Source organism: Molossus molossus, unplaced genomic scaffold (assembly GCF_014108415.1).
Source record: "Molossus molossus isolate mMolMol1 unplaced genomic scaffold, mMolMol1.p scaffold_m16_p_13, whole genome shotgun sequence".
In the NCBI taxonomy this organism is placed as follows: domain Eukaryota; kingdom Metazoa; phylum Chordata; class Mammalia; order Chiroptera; family Molossidae; genus Molossus; species Molossus molossus.
In genome coordinates, this window is record NW_023425348.1 from 32217821 (window position 1) to 32242256 (window position 24436).

The 24436-nt window shown below is 40.0% G+C and overlaps 1 protein-coding gene across 3 annotated transcripts in view; it reads left to right on the plus strand.

Moving 5' to 3' along the window:
- Positions 1 to 24226, plus strand: part of GRM5 (glutamate metabotropic receptor 5) — a 508001-nt gene extending 483775 nt beyond the window's left edge. For 2 of the 3 annotated variants that reach the window (XM_036259414.1, XM_036259413.1), the window contains exon 9: positions 19391 to 24226. In XM_036259414.1, the coding sequence (XP_036115307.1) occupies positions 19391 to 20303 (913 nt within the window). In that variant the 3' untranslated portion in view covers positions 20304 to 24226. Of the gene's footprint in view, positions 1 to 4093; positions 4190 to 19390 lie in introns of all 3 variants that reach the window. The other variant, XM_036259412.1, reaches the window with a different exon arrangement.
- The last annotated feature ends 210 nt before the right edge of the window (positions 24227 to 24436 follow it).

Genomic DNA, 24436 nt, shown 5'->3' on the forward strand with positions numbered 1-24436 from the left:
AATAGCTAAGATCTGGAAACAGCCCAAGTGTCCACCAGTAGACGAATGGATAAAAAAGCAGTGGTACATATACACAATGGAGTACTATGCAGCGGTAAGAAAGAAAGATCTCTTATCCTTTGAGACGACATGGAGGGACCTGGAAAGTATTATCCTAAGTGAAAGAAGCCAAGCAGAAAAACACAAATACCACATGATCTCACTTATATACGGAATATAATGAACATAACAGTCTGAGGAATACAGTAGACCCAGACACATGGAAGTAGGGCACAGAGTGACATCCCTCAGAAGAGGGGATGGGGGGTGGGGGGGTGGGAAGAGATAAACCACAGAACTTATATGCATGTATGCATGACCAATGGACATGGACAACTAAGCCGGGGACAGGCTGGAGGGGGGTGGGGGGGTGGGGGGTGCCAATGGGGCAAAAAGTTAAAATATCTGTAACAAAAAAATAAATAAAAATTCATAAATGTAAAAAAAAATAAAATAAAATGTCCATACTATCCAAAGCAATCTATATATATTCAATGCAGTTAATAAATGACGTTGGGAAAATTGGACAGCTACATGCAAAAAAATGAAACTAGACCATCAACTTATACCATACACAAGAATACACTCAAAATGGATAAAACACTTAAATGTGACTCATGAATTCATAAAATCCTAGAAGAAACTGTAGGCAACAAAATTTCAGACATCATACACAGCAGAATTTTCACTGATACATCACCTAAGGCAACAGAAACAAAGGAGAAAATGAACACAGGGACTACATCAAACTCAAAAACGTCTGCACAGCAAAAGATACAGTCATCAAAATGGAAAGGCAAACCACTGTATGGAATAGCATAATTGCCAATGATGCATCAAATAAGGGGTTAATTTCCAATATGTAGAGAGTGCTCATACAACTCAACAAAAGGAAGACAAAGAACCCAATTAAAAAATGGGCATAGGAACTAAATAGACACCTCTCCAAACAGGACATACAAATGGCTAAGAGACATATGAAGAAATGTTCAACATCACTAATCATCAGAGAAATGAAAATTAAAACAACAATGAGGTATCACCTCACACCTGTCAGAATGGCCACCATCAACAAATCATCAAACAAGTGTTGTCGAGGGTGTGGAGAAAAGGGGACTCTAGTACACTGTTTGTGGGAATGCAGTCTGGTGCAGCCACTATGGAATAGAATATGGTGTTACCTCAAAAACTTAAAAATTGAACTACTGAACTTCCATTTGATCCAGTGATCCCACTTGTAGGAATATACCCTAAGAAGACTGAAACATCCATCACAAAGAATATATGTACCCCCATGTTCATAGCAGCACTATGTACAATCGCTAAGATCTGGAAACAACCCAAATGTCCATCAGTGGACGAATGGATAACAAAGCTGTGGTACATATACACAATGGAGTACTATGCAGCTATAACAAAGAAAGATTTCTTATCCTTTGAGACAATATGGAGGGACCTGGAAAGTATTATCCTAAGTGAAACAAGCCAAACAGAGTAAGACAATATCATATGATCTCACTTATTTGTGGAATATAATGAACATGACAGTCTCAGGAATGGGGTAGTTCCAGAGAGGTTGAAATGGGATACAGACTGACAATACACAGAAGATAGGGCGGTAGGGGAGAGATAAACAACAGAACTTATATGCATGCATTTATGCATGAACAATGGACATGGACAACAAACCTGGGGACAGGGCAGGGAGGGAGAGGGAGGGGGGAATCAGTGGGCGATAAAGGAGAAATATCTGTAACAAAAATAAATAAAATTATAAAAAAAAGATCCATTTAAATGACTATCAGTAATTCTATTCTGTTAATATTATTTTAATTTATGCCATAGAGCAGTATTTTGGTTGTACAATCCAATTCATAAACAAGCACAAAATATTTTCTGTTGACATGTGGAATGCTATTCGATGATTGGTGCTTCATAAAGGATTCCCTGCTCATTCTGGTTTTGTCCAATGCTTTATCTCCTCCAGCTAAGTCTTGAGGTTCTTTCTCTCTCTTCTTTATGGCCTAGACCAAAAGTTACTTGTGTGCATACAGTCTGCTTCCCTTCCTTTTCACACTCGTCAGTGAGCTTTATGAGGTAGGACCTGCATATTATTTATCTCTATATTCCCAGGACAAGCCCATTGCCTGGAATTTAATAGATGCTCAGTTAATATCTACTGAATAAGGTAATCCATTCCATCCATTTGCCTTGATTTAATGAGCCATTTTTATTCAAAAACTAAATATTTTTAACATCTTTGAATGGAGAAAAACTAGGAGGAAATTAAGGGGAAATCCTTTATCCCACAACTAACGATTTTAATTTTGTTTTATTTAATATTAATTTTGAGACAGCAGGAAAAGAAACTTTTTTCAAAAGTGACCATACCAAGGGTAAACAATTTGTCTGATAGTACCTTTATCACTGACTGTTGAATGCCCAAACGAATAAGATGTCATTGTATCAGGCTCCTTTTACAAGTGTAAAAGGTAATAAACTTTAAGAGTCATGGGCCCCTGCAAGCTCTACTGGTAGTTATTTTCTACTGTCTAAGCTTGTAATGTTGGTCAAGTCAGTTAAGAAAGTCTCAGTTACCTCGTTTTCAAATGACGACAACATTTTCTCTTTACCCCACAGGCTTACACCGATGCATAAAACAGAGACAATTTCTGTGAAAGTTTGTTGGCTTTGAAAACTGTCATTCAAATATAAGGCTTCATCTTTTTTTTTTCTTAATTTATTGTTGACACTATTACAGATGTTCCCCATTTCCCCCCTTTGCTACCTCCACCCAGCCCTTGCCACCCCTTAATATTGAAAATCTCATAACTTATTTTATAATTTTTTTCCTTTATTGATTTTTAGAGAGAGAGGAAGGGAGAGAGAGAGATAGAAACATCCATGAGAGAGACCATCAGTTGGCCACCTCCTACATGCCCCCCACTGGGTATCAGGCCCACAACCTGGGCAGATGCCCTGACTGGGAACCGAATCAATGACTTCTTGGTACGTGGGTCAACACTCTATCACTCAGCCACACCAACCAGGCTCATAACTAATTTTAGATGAAACAGCTAGTACCTTCCAGGTGTGATGAATTGCCAATTCTAATGCAAAAACTGTTTGAGCCACCCTGCACAGTTAAGGCAACTCAGTGCTGACTCTCAGACTTCAGCTTAATGGCTACCTAAACCTCTCACATCAAAGGAATGTCTTTTCTCTTTTGGCATCTCCAGTCTCTGATAGCCAGGAGTTTACAGTTGTGAATACATGAGACAGAGTTTAATCTTATATTATTATTTATTTACTAATCATTATATTATTTATTTGTATAATTTGTCTTATTATTATTATTGCTATTATTTTGTAGCCTTACTTGTGATTTATCTTTTAGGCAATGATGGATGGTAATTTAGCCTCCTTTTGCCTACCCCTGTATGTAATGTTCAGACATAGTACCACTTACCAAAGGTTCTTTAATGACAAGGATGATTTTTTTTAAAGACTAATAATGGAAGGCAACACATTATAATGGCTAAAAGTGTGGGTTCTAAACTTAGACCCCCCTCCCTGTGTTCAAAATCCTTGATCAATTCTACTTAATCCTTACAAGCTTAGGTTTCTTCTTTGGAAAACTGATTTTAATAATAACAGAGCCTCTGTAGCGGGGTTGTTGCCAGAATTAAATTTAAGTAACATTCTACATGTCTGTCACATGGTAAATACTCAAGAAACACTAATTTATTGATAGTCATATTTTTCTTAGGTGCTAGGGATTGCATTGACGATTAAATATGATGAACTCACAGATGAATAAGTAATGTAAAAGGGTAGATCACATGTGATTTAACCAAGAAATAACAGAATGGTCTCCAATGTTATGCATATACCATCACAGTCATCTAATAAGTATCACAGGTCCGCCACTGCAGTGAAAAGCAGGAGCCCTGCTTTGGCATGGGACAACCCTCTGCAGCTGTTCCTCAGCCTGGCCAGTTAAGCATACAATCACATCTTTCTGTTTGCTCCTGTCCTTGTCCATGCTCACCAGGTACAAAGACAGGAGATTGGCCCAGCACAAGTCGGAAATAGAGTGTTTCACCCCCAAAGGGAGTATGGGGAATGGTGGGAGAGCAACAATGAGCAGGTAAGCAAACTGTGAGTGGCCTGAGGTGGTGTGAACTAAATGTATGCAAGCTAGAGGAACAGGTGGCTCCCTGGTCTGGGTCCTCACTCAACTGTGCATCCCATATAGTGTGTTCAACCTGGGCCACCACTGGTCTTTTGTGTGTGTTTGATTTGCAAAAGCCATGCCATCTTCATGTGAAGTGATGGGAGCCTCCTGTCCCAGATGCTGCTGTTCCCAGGGCTGTGCGCTTTGCATGTCTGAAGCCTTAGCTCACAGTCAGTTCTCCCTCGGATTTAACATATTGGTCAATTATTCCTGGAGTTTGCAAAGTGGAAGAGCTTGGAGGAAATTTACATTTTGGGATTATCCAATCACTTATGAAAACAAATGCAAAAGCATAAGACTGGTTTTGAGAGAAAGATTACAATTGAGGGAAGATGCCAGCCCCTGATCCCTGACAAGCCTGGAAATTAATCTGACATCCTTTGAGTGTAATGTCAACTCACAGCCAAGGGCAAATGCCATGCCAAACTAGTGAACTGTAGAGGCAAGAGGCTTTTCGTGAACTGAAATCAAGAAAGCCAGTCCTCCTCTAGCTACCATAGCTTTGCATCTCCTCTACATCTCTATGTTTAGTGGTGAACCACCCCTGTCGCTGCGCTGTGCATGTTCCTGCACACCAGGCACTCCCAGCTGAGCTGTGCCCAGTAAGCTGCGGTATTTGGAACTAGAAGCGTCAACTAAGCTGTGTTGCATGAAATAAACGTGCTTTATTGCATGGGACTGGGTTTCAAGAAAAGGGTTCTGGAGATAAAGAGTGTCTAGATTGGCATTAACCAGTTTCAAAATGCTGGAGGGGCCTAGAGGTTGGGGAATCTCATGGTGAACTAGCTGTCCACCTCTCATTTGTTGTGGCATTTCTGAATCCATCTGTGAGGTGTGGAGAGGAAGCTCCTATAAAGCATCCTGGATTCAAGGAAAGGGGAAGTGCAGGAAGTAGAGTATATACCTGTGTGTGCGCATGTGCTGAGAGCAGAGCTTGAGAGCCAGCTGCATAGCAAGAACCTAATCCTGTTGAATCCTATTGAACCTTCACCCCAAACATTGTTTTTGCTTCCTCAGTAGGGGTTCCTTCTGTTTTTCAAAATAATGTTTAACTTTCTCCAAGGACCACTGCATTGCACAACTTCTGGGGGACCATTCACATTGCAGTATGTGAAAATGGTGCCTGGAACTGTGCAGCATGCAGCCTAAGCAATCATTCATGGAAGCTCTGGCCAAGAGGTTAGCCACCTTCATCCGTGGCTCCCAGAGGCAAGGCAATGATAGTGTGTGTACGTGTGTAGGCACATATGTGTGCACACTGGTGTACCTGGTGGCCTTATGCCTACAATCCCTTTCTACAACTGTTTTTGGATCTCAGTGTGTCTGAAAGATAAGTCTCAATGGATTATTTTGTGGGAGTAACTCAACAGACTGCTACTAGGGCTCCTGGTCTCCTTCCACCATGCTATGACAAAATGTCCTATTTCCTGTCTTTGAAAATCAGCCAAACAGCACCTGAGTTCACTAGGCAAGGTGAAAATGACTGCATCCTATGAGTGCAGGGGCTCTGTCCAGAGTGACTTATAATTTGAGGCCATTCTGTAGGACTAGAGTTCCCAAACCTAACAAACTTATCTGCCTATCAAACATACTGAGGCAAAATCTTGGACAATGTAACCTAGAAATCTATAGCACTACATATTTCCTAGATCATTCCATTTCAGCTGGTCTCTGAATAGGAATACTCCATTCAGAGATGGCATGGATGTATTCACGGCAAACATTAGGTCTCAATTCTGTCTGTCATTCTGTGTTCTTGGGAGTGTTTGGTCAATGCTTGGAACTCTTAGATCCAATCAGCCCAACAATTAGATTTGCTCAAGGATGCCTTGATTGAGAATGGACAAGAGACAGTGCAACACAGAGGGTAAGGGAACCCAGAGCAAGCAGACCAAACTTGCTTGGGTGAGGTCTAGATCTACAGGGTAGGCACTCAATGTGTCTAACCTGGGAATGATCCAAGTTTCTCTACAACAGCAAGATACCATGTATCGTTCGTTTCCTCACTTGTTTGAACATAGCCAAGGTAATGACAAGGCTTATTACACTGATATGTCCTGTTGGGGCAGAGGGGAACAGAACATGCTGTCGAAAAGATAGTTCTGTTGGAGTAACCACTTCAGCCCCTCAGATGAGCATAGTTAACTGGGAACAAGTGGTCTTCTCTTCCTACTTCTTCTTCCTTCCCATTTACTTAGCATTAAATAAAAACTGACAACAAGAGACAAAAGAATCTGTGGAAAAGGAAGAGAGATTTCCATTAGGAAGGACAAAAGGCCTGGAGACCAACAAAAGGAGAGGCTGAAATTTCTAAGACCTTTAAACCCATTTTTCCAACCTTATATTTGTTCAGATACACACACACACACACAATGACATTTTTCTATGAGAAATAAGTTTAAAGTGAATATTAAGAGAAAATATGTCATAGAGGAGACAGCTGCAATATAAACCATTTCTAATGAGAGGTTGAATAGTTGATCCCAATTTGCTTACAGTGCAATTGAATGGAAGGGCTGGAAATAAGATAACTGTATGAGACTTTTATAGATACTTTTAGCATCAAACGATATGGTTATCTTTCTTATTTATTCCCCCCAGTTACTTCCCAGACTCATAGTCATTATCATATTTACTCTGCAAATAACTCGGCTGGTTCTGTGGCCATTACTGAGCAACCAGTCCCAGGGAGGGGCTAAGGAAGCATAAACAACCAGAGAAAACCAGGGGTGTCCCCCTGCACCTCATTTGCCTATGTTCTATAGTGAAACTTTAGAATGGGCAGGATCCAGTGAATCCACACCTGGGTGATTCTTCGGAGCCAAGATGCCTGGCAGCTGAGGAGTTTTAAATGCATGTAGTCATATCATGCCAGAACACTCTTATCTTACATGTAACATTGGCAGGGCCTTAGAGACACTCCCACACTTCTCCCTCCTACCTCCATCATAATAATGTGGGCATTTAAAACATTGTATGTATCCATTACACTCTAGCTTCCTGAAATACTATGTTGCTGTTTTTTTTTTTTTTACTCCTATCTGGACAGGCCATCTTTTCATATTTTCCCAATGGACAGTGTAAGTGTGTTTCAGAGCAGTCCTCCTGTGCAGAAAAAGTGAAAGAGTCCTAAACAGGGAGGTGCTCCATGAACCGGAAATTCTCTAAACCTTGTTACTGTGGGAATTCATACTGAAATGGTCTACCTTTAGGAATGGCTAAAACCTCAGCAATGAATGTTATTATCTCCTATCTCAGCAAGGGTATTCTGATGGAGTCTGTGTTTGATGTGCTCATGTTGGGTCCCATTAAGAAAGGCACAGACATTCTGAGCCTCCCAGTCTCTCTTTGAGAAAGGGCTCCCTTAGTCCAAGGAAAGTGGTAGATCTATAGTCCCCCAAGGCTAGAAGAGATGAGGGTGCTACCAAGCTATTTTTATTGTTGCTACATCATGATGTTAATTATGTGAACTATTAACCCCCAATCATTTGAGTAACTGATTTTCACCCAAGTAGATGCAGCATCTAATTTTAGTGGGTATAAATGTTTACTAAATCCTTAGAGAATCTGGTAACAGTGCTGTCATGATAATTATTAGTTGGCCCTAAGATCGAAAAGTAACCCCAAAATGTGATGTCTGCGTTAGGACTGTTTTGCCTTTCTTTCATTCAATTATTACTTTCTTCATTTAATGTTCATTTATTAAGTACCTACTATGAGCCAAGCACTTTCAAAACTGTGGAGATAAGTTGATAACCAAGCAATGACTAACGCCCTTGAAAATCTCTAGTCTATTTGGGAACAGAGTCAGAAAAGCAGATAATTGAACTTAATATGGAACCTCTCTCCCACAGGACCATTTCTGTCAGAATAACTTCTCATTTGATATCATTTATGTAGCTTATGTCAATGCAAACAGAATTAAAGGTAATAGAAACTGAATAATAAACTTGAATGGAGTGTTCAGATAGGGCTACACACGCAGCTATATAAAATTCAGAATCCACGGAAGAGAACGATTCTGTCTTTCCAGGACAATAGAGCCCAAGTTAGTTGCTTAGCAATAGATTAAGACTCCTGCAGTAGACTTCTCTTCTTCATCCTTCCCAAAGTCAACCTCAAATTCATGTTCTAACTTACATTTAGAGATGTTCTAAAACAGATAATAATAATTACTGTACATTAGGCACCATAGTAGTCCCTTCATTCTCCCAAGAACATTATAAGAAAGATATTTTTTGTTTCCATGGTATAGACAAGGAATATGAGGGTCAGAAATATTAAATAACTTCCACAGTGGCGTGATTTACTGAAAATTCTGAAATCAAAGAGACTCTTAAAATCTAATTCCAGCTGTAACCAGAATGTGACATGTTTTAGCTGAGATGCTTCAACTAAGATCAAAAGGTCCCTTTTATCTAAACAAATCATTTCTTCAGCAACAGTTATAAAAATCCTGTGACATTTTACAGTCCCTCAATTTCATCTCTGTGATATTCAGGTCAATGGGTAGAGAGCTTTGAAATTTATTATCAGGTTATTTTATGGGTATGAACTTGGGTATTCTCGTTTCCTGAGACACTCCACAAGGGTATCTCTTGTTACCCCTTGGTTCATGTGTCTATCTCGACACTTATCACAGAGACAATATTCATGATGGAAATGACTGAATTTAGGGTCAGATTTGGGACACGGCTCTGCCTTTTATTTGACTTGAGCAACTTAGTTAACTTCCATAGCCTCTGTTTTCCTACCTATAGTACAAGTTAATGATACCTGTCTAAACCAAACATTCAAGCTGATGGAATTTACTTCATTTCTCAAACATAACCTGCCCAGTGATTCCACACTGGGCACTACACTGAGCACAGGAGATGCACTGTTCCAGGTTAAGTGCAGGAACAGATTTGTAAATAAGTAATTAAAAATACCATTCGAGCCCGGCCAGTGTGGCTCAGTGGTTGAGCATCGACCCATGCACCAAGAGGTTGACGGTTCGATTCCCGGTCACGGCACCTGCCCAGGTTGTGGGCCAAATCCCCAGTGGGAGAGCATGCTGGAGACAACCAATTGATATTCTTTCTCATCAATGTTTCTATCTCTCTCTCCCTCTCCCTTCCTCTCTCTCAAAAATCAATAAAGAAAAAAAAAAGATATTTTTAAAAAATACCATCTGGTAAGTGTTATATTAGACAACTCTTGTGAGGTCAAACATAAGAAGATAGGTGAAAACTCCTTGTGAGGCATAAAGTTATATTCAAATAGGAGCTGTTACCTTCCCCAAAGTCTCCTCTCCTTGGTTGTAAATTCCAATCCCATGTTTTAGTCAAGGTTGAATCAGCTAGATTCCTCCACAAAGTCTTCCCACTGTACCACCCACAGGCACAAAACAGCTGTGATTTCTTTTGTGCTCTCTTCACTCCTTTATAATCTGGGCTGTATACTGATTGCTGGGGGTATGGGGAAGAAATCATTTCCTGTTTGGGGAAAAATAAAAATGAAAACTCTAATCTTAGTTGAAGCACCTCAACTAAAGCCTAGCACTTAAATCTCAGTAGGAGGAGTAGTTTAGTGTTGAGGTTTGAGTCCAGGTTAGTGAATTATGGATCATAAGAAAAAGCTTAATTTGACAAAGAAAACTCTGAGATGATCCAACAAAATGCCTGTGCTTGGCACATGCCCCTGCATAGATACTTTCTCTTCATGAAGATTTAGGGGAAGTAGCATCTGTATTAAAATCATTAGATACTTTAATAACCCACCCAGAAAGGACATGGAACATTTTGAAAAGGCCTCCTGTTGCTGTTAAACCAAAGAGGAGTTAAAATAGGGCCAAGTGGTTCTCTTTGCATGAGGATTTTATTAGGGACTAGCTGCCTACTAGCAAGAGATGTGCTCTGGGGGATTATCACAGAAGCCTGCAGCTACTGCTTCCTCCCCAACTGCTCAGAAGAGAGAGCAAGTCCCCCTCACAGGGCTATTGCAAGGGTTTCATGAGATTAAGCATACAGAATTAGCTTCTTTGCCATATATGTAATACATATGTTAATTGGATTTTGTGTATCCATGTTATTTTAAGATTCCCCAGGCTTTATGCCTCATTAAGCTCCACTTTATTTGCAAATCCTTCCTTGAAACTTCTTCCCCAGTGAGCAACATTTTCTGTGAATTCTTTGAATACCAACAAAAAAAAATCCTAATGGGCAAGAACACGTCTTTCTTTTACAGTGGTTCTTATATCACTAGACTCCTTTCCATCCTCGTTTTTTGTCACATCTTTTAACATCTTAAAATTGTCTCCCTGAACTATGAAAACAAGCTCTTTAATCTACTGTGGACACCACTAGGTGGCTTGTGTCAATCTTCTTGGTTCCTCACTGCCTTAAAGACTAATTAACATAACAGATATTAATTAGGCCTTAATATTTTCCTGAAGTGGAACCAGGACTGGGGCCAGACAATGAGTAAGGTCAATGGATGAAGCTGGGGTAAGGGTTGAAAGAAGATTATGGCATGGTCCCTCCCTACATGTAATATGTTCTTGTTAAACTCAAGAAAGAAGAAAATTGTTTTAATCCTTCCCCAAGGATATGTTTTTATTGGTTTTTAGAAAGAAAGAAAGAAAGAAAGAAAGAAAGAAAGAAAGAAAGAAAGAAAGAAAGAAGAAAGAGAGAGATGTGAGAGAAATATCAATTGGTTGCCTCCCGACCAGGATCACACCCACAACCTAGGTGTGTACCCTGACCAGAAATCAAACCTGCAACCTTTTTGGAATATGGGTTAACACTCCAACCAACTGAGCCATCTGGCTAGGATAACAATATAGAATTCCTACAGTCTGAAGAATAACACAGAACAGAAGCCATGCGTATGTCTTTATATAGTTTTCATTCATTTGTTGATCAAGTATGTAGATCACATATGTATATAATACTTGGACTATCTCTCTGATCTAACATGTTAGACCACCTATGTATTCCAGATACTAATAAGAAGTTCAAGGTGAAAAAGGTGAAGGGATTAAGCAAAAAACAAAGCAAAACAAAAAAACTAATAGATACAGACAACAACATGGTGATTACTAGGGAAAATGGGGATGGGGAAAGTAGAATAGGGCAAACGGGGATAATGATGATGGAAGGAATCGTGACTTGGGGTGGTGAACATACAATACAATATACATATGATGTATTATAGAACTGTATACCTGAAACCTATATAATTTTATTAACCAATGTCTCCCTAATGAATTCCGTATTAAAAAGAAATTATCATGTAAGTGCAGAAACCTTTTAGCTAACCAGAGACAAGAACTCTAATAAACCTAATAAGGTTTAATTGTTTCTATCTGTAATCTGAAATTACCTGGCTGAGTTGCCGGGGCTTGGGCCAGGACCCCTTCTTTCATTAATATATGTATGCTACCAGCTGTCCAAAAGAAGAAGAAGAAGCCCAAGGTTAATTACTGAGTTATTAAAAAAGCAAAAGAATATCCCTGTAGATCACAGGTGGCCGGGAAGAATTTTGCAGTAAAAAAAAAATGAAACTCTATCTTCTGATACCTTAACTTGTTCCTCCATCTCCACTCAGTTAAAGTGGACTACTGCTTATCTTTGGAAAATCCCTTGTATATTCCTGAACTTCTGTCATTACTATTCTTCCTGGAGGCCAATGCCTAGCACTTTCTTTTTGTACTTTGCCATAATCTTCTAATTATTCAAGTCCTAGGTGCCATCTGCCTCCTATGGGCAGGCAGCCCTCCCTGGCCACGCTACCCCTGCTAGAAATGGTTTCTTCCTCTTGTGAAGTTTTGAATCCCCTGTGAGCTTCAACCTAGAGAAACTCAGTGAACTCAATGCTTGTTCCCACACTCCACCATCCCTCACCCTCACCTTCTTCCCCTTTAGTACCTATAACTAGTCCATCAACTTCTCCATTTAAGAAAAAAACCCTCTTTCTATAAAAATACTGTGAGCCACTCATATTGTTAGCCTTATTCTGTATGTAGCTTCTCTCTTGAATTCAATGTTACCCTCTGAGAGTGGTCTCATATCAATAATTCTCAGTCACAGTATCAAAAAGCCTTGCTGAATAACATCATTTGCGAATGTATTACATATCATCTGCTACCAATATTAATTGAAATACCAAAATTGTCAAAATAGTGCACATTTAAGGATATGCTTGCAATTCTGCCATTTTCATTTACTGGCATTCCAAGCAAGTCAGAGAGAAAATGAGAGAGTTAGAACTATCAAGATAGGAATTAAGTGTGCTACATACAGGACAATTGTCTTTTATTGGATGACAGCATGAAAAAAAAGGTTGAAAACTGCCATATAATATTAATTTATATGGTTGTAAGCTTCAAGTGCCTTCATCATCTAGGCATCCATTCATTATCCTTGACAAATGTAGGTGCTCCATCAACCTGTGCTTTTTGAGTTAACAACCAAAGAGAGTTATATAGGGTGCTTTCTCGAGAGTGCAAAGTACGTGATTAAGAACCACGGCAACATAGGGTAATAGAGAATATAAATCAAATGACTAACTTATCTACTTAAAATTGGAGTTCCCATAGCAGTGATTAATGGTCTCTTTTCATCACTAGGTAGTATTTGAGACTTCTCTTCCATGGAATAAAGAGAGCTCACTTCAAAAACCAAATATAGACAGTGTTCTGTCATGGAAAATGGAATTGGAAATGGTGCTATAGTATTAGTCCCATTTTGCGATCTTCTAACTTTGTGACCTTGGGCAAATCACCCAATCTCACAAAGCTTCAGTTTTCTCATGTTTGACCCCATCAACCTTCGACAGTCGGAATAATCCTAAAAGTGCTTTGTAAAGCACTATGCAAATGTAAAATAGTATTGCTTTGTTACTGTGTCTACACCAGATAATTTAGTCATTGACTTCATTTCCATTTACTCAAGTGTTTTTCTCTAGACATACATCTCTAATGCATACATCATCTTGGCCATTTAAGAGTTTTTCATCAGGGAGGAAGCTATTTACATCCTTTTATACTATAACTGGGGAAATTGATATAGATGATTCTGTCATACTCTTATATATTATGGTGTTTTTCTCAGTGTAATTGTCAAAATCAAGACATCAGGTTTTAGGCAAGGCTCAGAAAGAAATTTTCTCACCTAGTTTAGAAAACTGAGTTCAACAATATCAACTTCCTCAGTATCTTTTAAAAACTGTATTTCCATACTTTGTAATTCAAAGCAAATTACTGAATGCTAAATAAACTGATTAAAAAGTTGAACAAAATGAGCTGGAATGGAACATGCAATGGCAAATTTTCAGCTTATAATATTCTTAATTCGTGAAATTCTCTTATTGACCTAGTATTTTCTGATGTCATTCCAGAGACATATTTGTTAATGAGGTTACAAGTTTTCTTTTTTCTTTATTAAAATACTTTTTGCATTAGGAAGCTCAAAATCATACTATGCCTCTCTCCTGCCTATCCCTGTGCTCAAAATCACCAACAAAAGAGGTTTAATAATTAAGATCATTTTTTCATTAAGATAATTTGTTAATTTTTCAGAGGATATAATTGATTATTCTATGCCCTGAAAGTGTGCAACTTATGAAACTACTAATAAGCTGCGTAACGAAAGAGAAAATAAGGGCTTAGGTGTTTTTTTCTATTCAATGAAATAGCCTGATAATTTTAATTGTTTTTGTGCCATTAATAAAACCTTAAACAAGTTCTGAGGAAACAAACCACATAGATCATTCAATGGACAATTAAAATGAACACTAAAATCCTAAATTCCATAGACTTTTTGATGGTCAAACTCTCTGTATTAACATTTGCTTCCTAACAATGGTGTGCCAAGGCAAGATGCTCCAACTCCTGCAAGTTTTGGCAGATAAATAGAGAAATGGGAGAGGTCATTGAGCCGACATTCAGAGATGGCTTGAAATGAATAAATTATTTGTGTTTCACATAGAAAACAGAGAATACGCTTGTGAGAATAAAGCTATCAGGTACAATTTTGGCAGACTCAAAATGTAAAGAAAAATAACAAACAAGAAATCTAGCCCCCAAATAACATTATTGAAATGCTGCTTTATTTTTTCAGAAAGAAAGAACAAATTGCCATATATGATAAGACAATAGATTCATTACATAGTATTATACTTGGCAAAAGGGCTCATTGGTGTCTGGAAAGAGTGAGAAGGTTTTTCAGTGTGTGTTTTTGTTGGCAGTTTTGGCTAGTTTGTCCTCCTTCCCAGATGTAGCAAACCATGTGTCCTGTGTTGCCTCAACTCTCCTTTCCTCCTCCTTCTTTCCCAAAGCCCCCGATATTCAGTGGGTAAGTTGAAGTTCTCTAGACAGGTAAGGAAAAGTTCCCTTCCCTTTTCTTAACTCAGCCCCCTAGGACAAATGTATAATCCTGATGCTTTAAAAAAAAAAAAATTCTCAGCCTAAGTAACAATAAACAAGGTTGTACCTCAATTGAATGGAAGATTTGATAAGCAGCTCCTTGCAGAAGTACTTTGCTTAATCAAGGATCCTCATGCCTATTGCCTTTTGGTTCCTCCCAGAAATCATGGGAAGTGAGCAGGGAAGGTTTATTTCTTCCATTTTTTACCAATAAACAAAGAGGCTTAAAAGTGTTAAGTGATTTGCCCAGTGTCACTCAGGGCCAGATCTTGGACCCACATTCTGGGTCCACTGCTCATACTGCCTCAGTAAGCTTTCACCACTGAGAAGTGTCACTGAAACAGACGTATATGAATTACAAAAAGGAATAAACATTTTGTGATTTTCATGGTAGACATCAAGCTCTATATGTACAGAGTACTATTATGTACAGTGAATTATATATAAAAAAATAGATCCATAAGGCAAAAATAATTTAATACTGAATTGGTTTTGAAGCTTAATTCTAACAGAAAAAAAAAATCAGTATGATTTTTTTAAATGAAATGCATTTATCCACTCAATTATTTGTCTCCAAGTATTATTGAGCACCTACTGTGTTATAGGCAATGCACTGGATACTATGGATATAACAGACAATAAAGAACCCTCTGTCTGCGCCTTCATAACATTCCATTCAGCAATGAGATGCACATACAGCAAAGAGTTATTGGGTACCTAATGCAGGACTATGAGAACCTAACTTAATCAGGGGTGGGGTCAGGAAAGCATCCCTCAAAAAAAGGCAATTAAAGTAAAATCAAACTTTTAAAAAAGGAAGAGCTTAAGCAAAAAGGAAGAAAAAGACAGAGAGGACAGAGCACAATGAAAGAGCGTTTCAGGACAAAGTGAGATGTGGAACATGAACAGTGGAACTAAGTGGAGCAGATGGGATCACCAAGGGCCGAGCTCAGGGTGAGAAAAGAGACCGCAGATCAAACACTATGGATCTCTAATTTTTATAACAGTTGGTCAGGTTAGGCGAAACAACCAGAAATATTTTATGGCTTTGCCATATTTTATTGTGCACTGAATTCTCTGTTCCTCAAACCAGAGCTCAAAATGGCACTGAGTATACTGTTTTTAGTTTCCGAAATGTAGTATTTTATTTTCTGAAATGTGGTATTCTGGGATGCAAAAACAAATCCATAGATACTTTCTCCTTACCAGACCCTTTCCCCTACATCCTCACAACAACCTTCATCAAGTTATATATTGTCTGTTTTTTACCAGGGCTTAAAGAGATTATTATTTTTCAAGCATCCAGGATGGCTGATCGAGAATTAGAACCCAGATTTTATGATCCTTTGTCCATTGCACTTTGCAGGACAACACAAACTTCCCCATTAACTTAAGAATCCTGTCTTCATGGAAATTATATTCTTTTTTTTTTTTTTTTTCTTTTTGGTACATGCCCCTAGTGGAAACCAAACCTAGGACTCTCTGGTCTGCAGGCCGACACTCCAACCACTGAGCCAAACCAGCCAGGGTGAAATTATATTCTACTAATAAACAAATTAATATCATAAATTGTTTTTTTGTTTGTTTTGTTAATCCTCACCCAAGAATATTTTTCCATTGATTTTTAGATAGAATGCAAAAGAGGGAGATAGAGAAAAGGAGAAAAGACAGGGAGGAGGGAGGGAGTGAGGGAAGTGGGGGAGAGAGAGAGAGAGAGAGAGAGAGAGGGACATAGATGTGAGAGAGATAGATACATGGATTGGTTGCCTTCTACACGACCCTGACTGGGGCCAGGAATCAAACCTGCAACCTGGGTACATGTCCTTGACTGTGAATAGAACCCACAACCCTTTGGTCCATGGGCTGATGCTCTAACCACTGAGAAAACTGGCCAGGGCTTGTTTTGTTTTTTATCTTTATTTTAATTATTGTTGAGAGTATTACTGATGTCTCCAAATTCCCCCATTCCCCTTAGAGTTTCCATTTACTTCATAGAAAAAAAATTTTTATTGCTCAAGAAATGAAATGAAGTGCTCAGATTTGGACTCCATTTCTCTGGTGTATCCTGTGTCCACTTCCCTTGTTATTCCTATTGTCTCGTGCTCTCTCTCCCACATGACCATGGGCACTGTGAGCAAAGAAGGGCAGGAAAGATATCAGTGTTTGGTGCAGATTGGTGAGTTATGATAGTTTCCTTCTCACACGTTCATCCAAAGGTTTTTCAATCTTCTAGCATGTTTTTGGGTATGGCTACATGTGATTCCAAAGACTGTCACTGTTGATGTCCCAAGTTACGTTTCAACAAAGCCTTTCTGTGCTGGGAACAAGAACTTCCCTAGGGTAAAGCTTGGAGAATAAATCCAGTTATGCTTCTAGTTTCTCACTCACGCTTTGTATTAAAGTGGCCTTAGAGACCTGAAAGATTAATTGTCCCTCCTGACATGCCTGTTTTTCATCCTGCTGGGACGAGAGGAAGGGGATTGTTGGCAACCATCCTCCAAATCAAACCTCATAAACAATCTGACCCATTTATTCTGTGTCGTGTTCCAGGAGTTAGTGGACACCTGGGAAGAAGAAAAGTAATGCACTAAAAACATAAAAGGTAGCAGGTCAGATTGATGCAAAATGTAAAAACAAACCATGAAACTTTCCTGGAAACAAAAGTTAAGAGGCTGGCAGGGCCCCTTCTGCTACTGAGGATGCATAGCAACCTCTAAACTTGGAAAAAATCTGTCCATCCTTTGTGGGAAGAGTGATGGGGGTGGGGGATAGCTCACATTCCAGAATTCTGAAGGACTCCAGGTTGCAAAGCTTTGGATACATGAAAAGGAATTAGAATTCAAAAGAAGGAGCAGAGAAAGGAAGACTACCAAGTGCAAAGATAGATGAAGAAATCGGAAGCATTGTGGGAAAGAGGCAGGAAACGTAGTGTTACAGGCGCTGTAGAAACAGTGGTCTGTTATCAAGGGGGTGAGTGTCTCAGACAGAGTGGATCTGGCAGTTGTAGCCTGGCAACCCCAAAGCACGTGAGCTACAAACACAATTCAGTCTTCTGCCTGGCAAAGGCAGGTCAGTCCTCCAGTTTGGCCTCCAGGAGGCCAAGGAAACAATGGGAACCCAGAGATAAAGGCCAGCTTCCCTGGGAGTTTCTCAGTTTCTGAAACCCCTGCTGTGGAATCACTTTGGAGAGCAGAGTCCAGAGTACTTGTAAAATGCGTAGATCCTTAGAACCCAATTCAGAAAATTAGAATCTCTTGGGATCCTGTCTAGGATGTTTGACAAATGCCCTAGATGAGTCTTACGCACAACGAAGTTTAATAACCACTTGCTACCCTGGCCGGTTTGGCTCAGCAGTTAGGGCATCTGCCTGAGGAACAGAGAGTCCTGGGTTTGGTTCCCGCTAAGGGCACGTGCCTCGGTTGCAGTTTGTCCCATGGCGACCACTTGATGTGTCTCTCTCATGTCAATGTTTCTCTCTCTCTCTTCCTCCTTCTCTCCCTCATGCTCTATCTGAAGATAAAATGCAAAAATGTCCTTGGGTGAGGATAAAAAAAAAATAATAACCACTTGCTGAGATGATAAAATTGGGTGGCCAAAGCCTTTTGTCTACAGATTGTCTGCGGCTGTCTCTTAGTCACAGAATTTAGGACATTGCTGTCTGGACATAACAGACCCCTAGTTACAGGAGACCTCAGATTCCTTTGTGAGGAGAAATTCCTTTGTGGTGAAGGTCGGGCCACATCCTCCGACCATAAGTAGCTTCAGAGGCTGTTGTGTCATTTTCTGTGGTCAGGTGCTGAGGGCACCAATAGCATCTTCATCAGAGCAGCTTTCAGACCCCAGGGTGGAACCAAAAAGAACTGCTTGGGGAAAGGAAGAGGAAGAAAGGCCCTAAGAAATCATGTCATTCAGACAACACTCAAGCCCCTAATTTGAAAGCGATTAGTTAGGTGCCACAGGCAATATACTGCGTGCTCCCACACAGAATAATTTCAAGTTTTAAACCTAAATATAAATCTGTGAGGAAAATTTCTGTGAAGCAAAAGAGTTCTAATGTATTAGAAATTCCTATGTGTTCAGTGAATTTGTATTTTCCAGCAGATAAGCCAGACTAGTAAAACCATTTTCAAAGGCAGGAATTCGTACAGAAATCCCTAGTGAAATACACCAACCATTGACCTGCAGAATGAAAACTGAATGGGAACCATTGTCTACCTCCTGGTAACGCTTGCCTCTTACCCGTTCTCTCCAAGACTGGGTTGGTTAGTTGAGATCCTAGTTCTCGCGTTTCCGCGCAGAGGCGCGAACTCGAGGAAGCCTGGCCTGTACCAGACTGCCCTGCACGCAGCCACAGCACTGCAAGCCCTCGCTTCTCTGTTTGCGGTATAACCAGCAGTTGCACTTCCCGGTGGGCTCGGAACTGCTGCAGAATCCCCACAAATACTCCTTCATCCTTACTAATATCCCTTTTCATGGAAATGATCAACAGGAGGCCAGATATAAGAAAGGAGACTTTAATGCAAAACAAAACAAGCAAGCAAATGCCACGTCCAAGATCTCTTTCCGGGTGTCCTTTGGATGCCTTATTTCCTGAAAGAAGGAGAAAAGTCCTTCCCAGTGCAAGCCCATAGCCACTCCCCACCCCCACCCCGGGAAGCCGGCCAGGGTCCTCGCTGAGTCACCTCTCCTCTCCCTTTTCATTCCAGCTCCAACGGGAAATCCGTCACGTGGGCCCAGAACGAGAGGAGCAGCCGGGGGCAGCACCTGTGGCAGCGGCTGTCCATCCACATCAACAAGAAGGAGAATCCCAACCAAACGGCGGTCATCAAGCCCTTCCCCAAGAGCACGGAGAGCCGCGGCCCGGGCGCGGGCGGCGCGGGCGGCGCGGGCCCCAGCGCGGGGGGCACCGGCGGCGCGAGCTGCGCGGCCGCGGGCCCCGGCGGCCCCGAGCCGCCCGACGCCGCCCCCAAGCCGCTGTACGAGGTGGCGGAGGCCGAGGAGCAGTTCCCCGCGGCGGCGCGCCCGCGCTCGCCCTCGCCCATCAGCACGCTGAGCCACCGCGCGGGCTCGGCCAGCCGCACCGACGACGACGCGCCCTCGCTGCACTCGGAGCCCGCGGCGCGCAGCAGCTCCTCGCAGGGCTCGCTCATGGAGCAGATCAGCAGCGTGGTGACCCGCTTCACGGCCAACATCAGCGAGCTCAACTCCATGATGCTGTCCACCGCGGCCCCGGGGCCCGGCGTGGGCGCCCCGCTCTGCTCATCCTACCTGATCCCCAAAGAGATCCAGCTGCCCACGACCATGACGACGTTCGCCGAAATCCAGCCCCTGCCCGCCATCGAGGTGACGGCCGGCGCGCAGCCCGCGGCAGCCGCGGCCCCGCCGGCTGGGGGCGCTGCCCTGGAGACGCCGGAGCCCGCGCCCGAGGCCGCGACGGGCAAGCCGGAGCTGGAGGAGTTGGTGGCTCTCACCCCGCCGTCCCCCTTCAGAGACTCGGTGGACTCGGGGAGTACAACCCCCACCTCGCCGGTGTCCGAATCTGCCCTCTGTATCCCTTCGTCTCCCAAATATGACACACTGATCATAAGAGATTACACTCAGAGCTCGTCGTCGTTGTGAATGGCACTGGAAACCACGCTGGTTCCCCGACTGGAGCGAGACCGCACGTGTTCACACAGCGACAAGCGCAGCCATCTGGGTCAGATCTGGGGTGGAAGATGCCGAGTAAAGCGAAACGGAAACGAGATCAATAGTGCTATTTAACATCAACCGACGAAGACACCAACTACAAATCTTTTGGCAGATTTTCTTCTAGTGGCCTTAGAAAACATGGGCTTTTAAGAAACACTGCTATTTTTGAGGGCTGACAGGAGTCTGTTAAAACAGTTACCTACCAAGTGCTTTGCTCTAGGGAAGCAATGAGTGTGAAACAGCATAATGGAGGGGGGGGAAAGCATAGTTAATAAGCAACTGTAAAAAGTTTAGTTTGTTTACTTTCCTTCTTTTCCCAGAAGAGTCTTTGATTCACCAAACATGAATGTACATTTTATAACAAACTTAAAATCTGGGACCAAAACGTCAACCTATCTTTTTTTTTTTTTTCCTTTCTTTCTTTTTTCTTTCTTTTGAAGACTTTGAAAAACAGTACCTTGGGCCAGGTATTTGCTGAGGCATAGTGAGTGTGTCCACGAGGCATAACACACAACTGGATAATGAGTGGTGCGCTGGTGTGTGTAGGGTTTTTAACCAGAGACTGACTTTCCTCTCCAATTCGTTTGTGAAATCCTCTTCCGAAAGCCTGCATCCGGGATTCCACCTAGTTATTTCAATTCACCTCCATTAACCAGGAAAACCAGTGGAAGATTTCTTGACTATTTCACCATGTTGCCAATCAATACTGGAGTAGCAAAAAAATATTTTCTGGAATACTGTTTTGTAATTCCCTCACTGGAGTGCGTTGTGTAGCTGGAAATTCTCTTTATAATAATAATTCTTAAGCTCCAGCTTGGCTATCTTTTTCATGAAATGTGGCCACTCCTCCTGATGAATGCTGTTCTGTTAGCATTGCCAGCTAAAATATTAACATATGCATTTGGGCTTCTTCATTCGTTTCTTTTGAGAACCTGATGCACAAAAAGCTCCTCTGTTTTTTTCAAGTCCCACCACTGGAAGAATGGTCCATAGACCCAATGAAGACATTGTCACGATTGGAGGGACTGTTTTTCAAAAAATTAACACAGTCTTAATACACTGGAAATTTTAAACTGTGTCAAGTCGGCTTAGCAGAGATTTAGCCATGCCAGTGAGCAGTGATTTTAACTTTTCTTGGCTGCTGAAACAGGGCAGCTATGAACTATGACAAATGGAGATTTTTCAAAGCAATACAGAATACTAAAACAGAGGAACCTTAGTGAATATAAACCACACAGTCTTTCTTAGCCATTCCAAAAAGAGGCAAAGCAATTATAATTTCCTTTTTAAAATAATTATTAATATGATTTTGTGCACTTCATACTGTCACTTTTTAAATACTGCAGAAAAGAGATTTAAAGTTATAATACAAATGCACATGCTTTGACGGGCTCATAGAGATAGAATTCACAGCTCAAGACCTGCATCCAGTGTCATCTCTTTCTTCTTCCCATTACAGCTATCCTCAGGTGCCAAATGTTTTTGATTTTTAAATAAGGATAGTAATAAAAGAAGGAGATGTCCTATAAATTTAAAGTTCAGTCGACCCAGCCTTATATTAAAGATAGCCTTATGAAAAAAGTTTTACTGTGAGGCAGAAGTGTATTTTTGGCAGAGAGAAAAATAAGTAAAACCTGTTTCTTTTAGCTCAATATTCTTATTTTGTAAGTACTTTTATTTTACACCTACTTAAAAAGTAATTGAGAAATGAAAATATATCCATTGGCATAATTTAGCATTTTTCATTTTTAAAAGCTATAATAAATATACTGCAGGATTTCCCTTTCCTGATACCTGTTCTAATTTAAATTTTAAATCAAATCTTCCAATATAAAATAATAAAAGCTAACATTAATGTACTAAAATAAAATTTAATAATTCAAACCTCCAATGACAGATTTGAAATAACACAATCAGAGCACCCTGATCCCAAATATGATAATGATACTCTTGAAACAGAGTGGATCTAGCTAAATTTTATGGTCTCTTTGAAAGCAAATGTCTGCCTCTACTTGAAAACCAAATGTAAATATTTTGAAGTATTATTATCCCTGGATCCTCATTTAGAAGGTGGCATTCACCTAAGGAATACTGTCTTGATTTCTTAGGTATTGAAACATTTTTAAATATGTTTTACTATCTAAGTTTTGAAATTTATTTCATAAAAACCCCTATATTGAGTTCCATTTTATTCTTAAGTACAGTAAGTTTCACTGTATTTATCAAAAGAAGAACATGTTTTAAACTTTCTCCATGATCAAATTCCTTTTCTAACTTCTTAGCAATATATTTCTTTTTAAAAGTAAACTAATTTATTAGAAATTAAAATTTAAAGCAAATAGATCACTAGGTAATAATTCCAGATGAAATTACAATCAACTTGAAGAAAAATAATTATCCAATTAGAAGAGAACAAGATGTATTTTTCTCTATGTTTATGTACCCTTTGCCGCTTCATTTTATACATTGTATAATACATATTATTAGTAGTAATGCATTATTGAGATATTTTATTTTGGAATGATGCTAACTCTGTCTCTTTGCCAATTCTCATACCAGGTTCCAAGTAATAAATCTACAATACAAAGAGAACTGAATATTCATTCTAGGGCTAGGATATGAACTTCACAATTAGTTTGGGTACCTATTTTCATTGAATTTCCTTGAACACAATCTGTTCCTGGTGCCCAGTGATAATTCAGTTGGGACTAAAAGGACGGAGAAAGTACAGTGAAATGCTAAAGTTCAGAGAAGTGATCCTATAAAGGACAGTTTGGTCCCAGGATGTTAAAAAAGAAGACCTGGTTTGATCAAGTTATGTGGATTAGCTAAGTAGTCCAACCATTCTTGATTTTGGGAGAGGAATCGAGGCAGCCTGAGAAGAGCCTATCTGGATTGGGAAGAACCATCTGTCTAGATTAGAGGTAGGGACCAGAAAGAAAGGGAGTATGGAAAGAAGTAGGTGAAAGTTGACTGAAGCAAAGAAAAAAAGCGAACTCCCAAATGTGCTAAGCCTTGAGAGTAATGGTCTTTCCCAAGCTACTGCTGTTACCAGCAAGTGATCAGGAGAACTAGGAGCTATTTCTGACTGTAAATGAATTTTATGATGGCTCTAATGCAGTTCTGTGACTTCCAAACCAGGAATTAAACACTTATTAAGAAAAAAACAAAAACATTTCCTATGATAGTCTCCCAGCAAAATGTACATGTTTTGGAGACTTCAAAGGTATTCTCTGAGTTCACATTTAGCCACAGCTTATTAATAACCCTCAAGCTGTCAGTCTCTATAGTAACCATTTACAATTTTATACTGTGAAAAAATACAGATCAGTGAAAAGCATAAAGATAAATTAGTTCACTTTAAAGAGGGTCTGAGGCCTGGGAGATTCTCTACTATCTGTTGAAGAATGAGGCATGTATAAAATAGTTGGCTGAATTTCACTGATCTTCCCAATGTGAACAAATATACTATGTATATTGTGTGTATTTCTAGATTTCAATGGCAGCTGCTGGTGGTGTTGTAATTAGAAATCTATATAGAATATAGATGTTTTAGGGAGATGGTGCCAATCCTAAAAGATTTGTGTGGGCTACAAGTGCTTGTACTTACTTTTCTCTGCACTTATAACTGATTTGGTTTTAAAATTGTGTGCGAGTATCTGTTCTTTTTTTGTTGTTGCAGCTTGTACTATTAAAACAATAGAGAATGTTAAATTATTTTGATGTGAATTGCAAATGATTTTTTTCATAAAGTTTAACATTTTTATCAGCATTGTTTCGCTTTGTACTTGTATAAACGTGGTTTATTTTAGCATTTTAAAATACACTTGCCTGTTTCTCAGTTGTCTAAATCATGTTATAGTTGGTGTTTGTGAAGTCAGTTACTTTTTGAAAAATATTAAAAAAGAAACTATGACATGACTTTAAGATTCTTCCCCTTAAATGTTTAGAATGTTGTCTTAATAGTGTTTTCTAAGACCCAAAGAGCCATACTCTAAATCTTAAATTTTGAATGATCTATGGGGTTTATAGAGTAGCCTATGGACAGTAGATTAAAACAA